The 2,986-nt window shown below is 31.8% G+C and overlaps 1 protein-coding gene across 1 annotated transcript; it reads right to left on the reverse strand.

The window, feature by feature from the left end:
- Positions 1-256: 256 nt before the first annotated feature.
- Positions 257-1,963, reverse strand: LOC146919244 (putative xyloglucan galactosyltransferase GT20). Its single transcript, XM_085710572.1, has one exon. It carries the CDS (start codon positions 1,961-1,963, stop codon positions 392-394), a length of 1,572 nt encoding a protein of 523 aa, XP_085566698.1. The 3' UTR covers positions 257-391.
- Between the last annotated feature and the right edge of the window lie 1,023 nt (positions 1,964-2,986).

Genomic DNA, 2,986 nt, shown 5'->3' on the forward strand with positions numbered 1-2,986 from the left:
ACTTACTCATGTGTCATGTATATTGGTTGTTTTCCATTCAAGAAAGCTTTTCACTTATGTGTAATATGTTATGTGCTTTTAAAACCTTTGTCAACATGTTTCTGTTATGTTATACATGTGTATGAGAATGTACAATGTAACTTCACAATTCCAAAAGTACAAACTTAATAATGAATTAAACATGAATGTAGATAGATAAATAACTAAAATGTAATCATTCAACAAGAAAATAAAATAATTGAAAATTAACGCACTTTATCTCTGATTACTGATTACAAAAATTGTCACTGAAAGAACATTACATGCAATAATAATATGGTTCCCCTACAAAAAATGAAAACCAAAATACTTTATAATGTCATGAAACCAACAAACATAAAATGCAGTCAATTTAGTCCTTGAATCTGCTAACCTTCTTAATCAGATTATTCACAGTAATAGCAAATGCATCCTGAAACTTATCAAACGCAGCATTGTGATCACCATATACTAACCCTGGCAATAATTCATATACAATGTATCTCCTCATATTTTCCCTCTCTCTCAATGAAATATTCCCAAGCCTTTCCACCACATTCACATTCATTTCCCTCACCTCTTTTTTGTCCATAAACACAGAATACTTATCATAATCCTCTGGTAAATGCCAAGCATATTGATAATAAGCCGTGAAAGGATCGAAAAGAACAGGAATACATCCCGATATTAGTGAATCAAACACCGATTTTCTTGTTGGACTATCTCCCGGTGGCTGTAGACAAAATTCAGACTCCACAAAAAGTTCTATAATTGATTCAGGCTCAGAACATTTAACAGAACTACAATTTAGAAACTTGCATTTACCTTCACTTTTCGAACTGCATTGGTTGATCAATATTGACCTTATGTGGTCACCTGCATCATCCCGTGCTGCTCCGGCGAAACTTACAAGGTTCTTCCGGTTCGACCTTATGATTTTCAGCTGCCAATCGATCATATCATTGTCCGATTTTGGATGAAAAAAAGTTGGATGAGGAATTCCAATGTCGTTCAAATGCCACGGCTGGCGTTCGATCAATAACTTAATCGGATTTTGCAATTTTTCGAGCTCTAGCAACCTAGTTCCCCAAGGAGAATCAATAATCCTTCTAAAATCCCAAGAAATTTTCCCCAAAACAAAAACATGATCCTTACCTAAGTTCCTTTTCCATGTAACTTGTCTCTCAAGCCACTTAACTAATTCCAAACCTAAACTATCTTTAACATCATTTGAAACATTTTTGAAATGCCATCTCAACACATCAAGTCCACCATAGAATGGAACATAGAATAGCTTTGCATCATTTTCATTATATACCCTGCATGGATGTTTCAAAACCCTTGAATGAAAAATTTGTTCAAGTGAGTATTGATGAGTATTATACCAACCTTTACCAAGTTTCGATCTCGGTTCACCAAACCCTTCATTACTTGTATATCTGCAGAAATCTTGCCATGGAAGCATCTCATTGCATTGACCAATCAAATCCTTGTTAAATCTGGATGGTAAATCATACACATAAATTCCTTGACCATCCTCACAAGTTGCGTTGTTTTTATTTTCGGATCTCCACGATCGTTGAACCTTCAATTGTTCCTCAATGATCTTAACAGCATATGCAACCTCTTCATCATATGGTGTAGTAATTGGAAAAGTTCCAAGTTCTTGAGTTGCATTATTACCATCATCAAATTTTTCAATTGTATTAATAATAGAGGTGCTAATAGTGTTATTGTTAATGGAATAATTTGGAATTTGAAAGGAGGTATTAGTATGAGTGGATGAAGAAAGACAATAGAAGCTATCACTGAACTTCCTTGTAGAACAACAAACATGAATGGTGTTGACTGTTATAATTGTGGATAAAGAAGACCACATGTAGATTAAGAATAAAGAAAAGATTAAAGCTGAAATTCTACCTAAAAAGCTCAAAGACATAACCATTTTTGTGATGAAAATTCTACCTAAGGCTATGAAAGTCGTATATTTTAATTGATATGCAGTGTATACATTTATAAGCATGGATCAAGGCTATTCAAGAATTGATCCGTTTGACTAAAAATATTCCAAGAAATCAAAACTAATAATTACAATGAATGAGAAAATAAATTAAAATGATGGCTGCAATTAGTGAGGAGATATTATTATGCTGATGATTTGTTGCTAATCCATCTATCTATTATCTATTATTAGAAATAAAAAATGCATATTGTTGAGCTTTAAACCAAAGGTCTCTTGACATCAATTTCAAACGATTTCCCTAAAAGAAAAATCAAACGAAACACGGTAAATTAAGTTCTAATCATTACAATTATTGCATTAAATAACTAATTTAATACATTGATATTGAACCGGATACCGAGTTTTTTAATATTAATAATTGATATTTAAATTATCAAATCAATTTATCTAATAACTGATCTCATGTTTCATACATCTAAACAACATTATGAAACATGAAATCAGTCATGAAACAATAAAGTTTGTCTTAAGGTTGTAGTGTGGGCCGGATTACAATTATTTTTTTTCTTCAAAATGCCATAATAATAAGAGATAACTTATTTTCTATGTACAACTATTTACATCAATTTACTTTAGGGGTGTTCAAAACTGAACCAATCCAATAAAAAAACCGCAAACTGAACCAATCTAAACCGAAACCGCAAAAAACCGCATTTGGTTCGGATGTATTCGGATCAACTTTTTACTCAACCGCATGGTTTGGTTCGGTTTGCGGTTTTGATTTTACCAACCAAACCAAACCGCAATATAAGAAAAACACTAATTAAATATATATCACTTGGACCAATACTCATAGAAACTCAATGAAAACTTTAATAAAATGACATATTTTTTCTCTTTTTAAGCTTCTTTGCTTTTTCTTTCAAAAATGTATTTATGTACTACTTAAACTCTTAGAGAATGATAAAAAAAATTAGGTCTTTTGTATTTCTTACGAAATAGGAT

This window comes from Medicago sativa, chromosome 5, assembly GCF_051527215.1.
Source record: "Medicago sativa cultivar Bolivia chromosome 5, Bolivia_mono, whole genome shotgun sequence".
Lineage (NCBI taxonomy): Eukaryota > Viridiplantae > Streptophyta > Magnoliopsida > Fabales > Fabaceae > Medicago > Medicago sativa.

What these genes read in the sequence shown, in the direction of transcription:
- LOC146919244 (XM_085710572.1), bottom strand. Translation starts at nt 1,963, where the DNA reads ATGGTTATGTCTTTGAGCTTTTTAGGTAGAATTTCAGCTTTAATCTTT.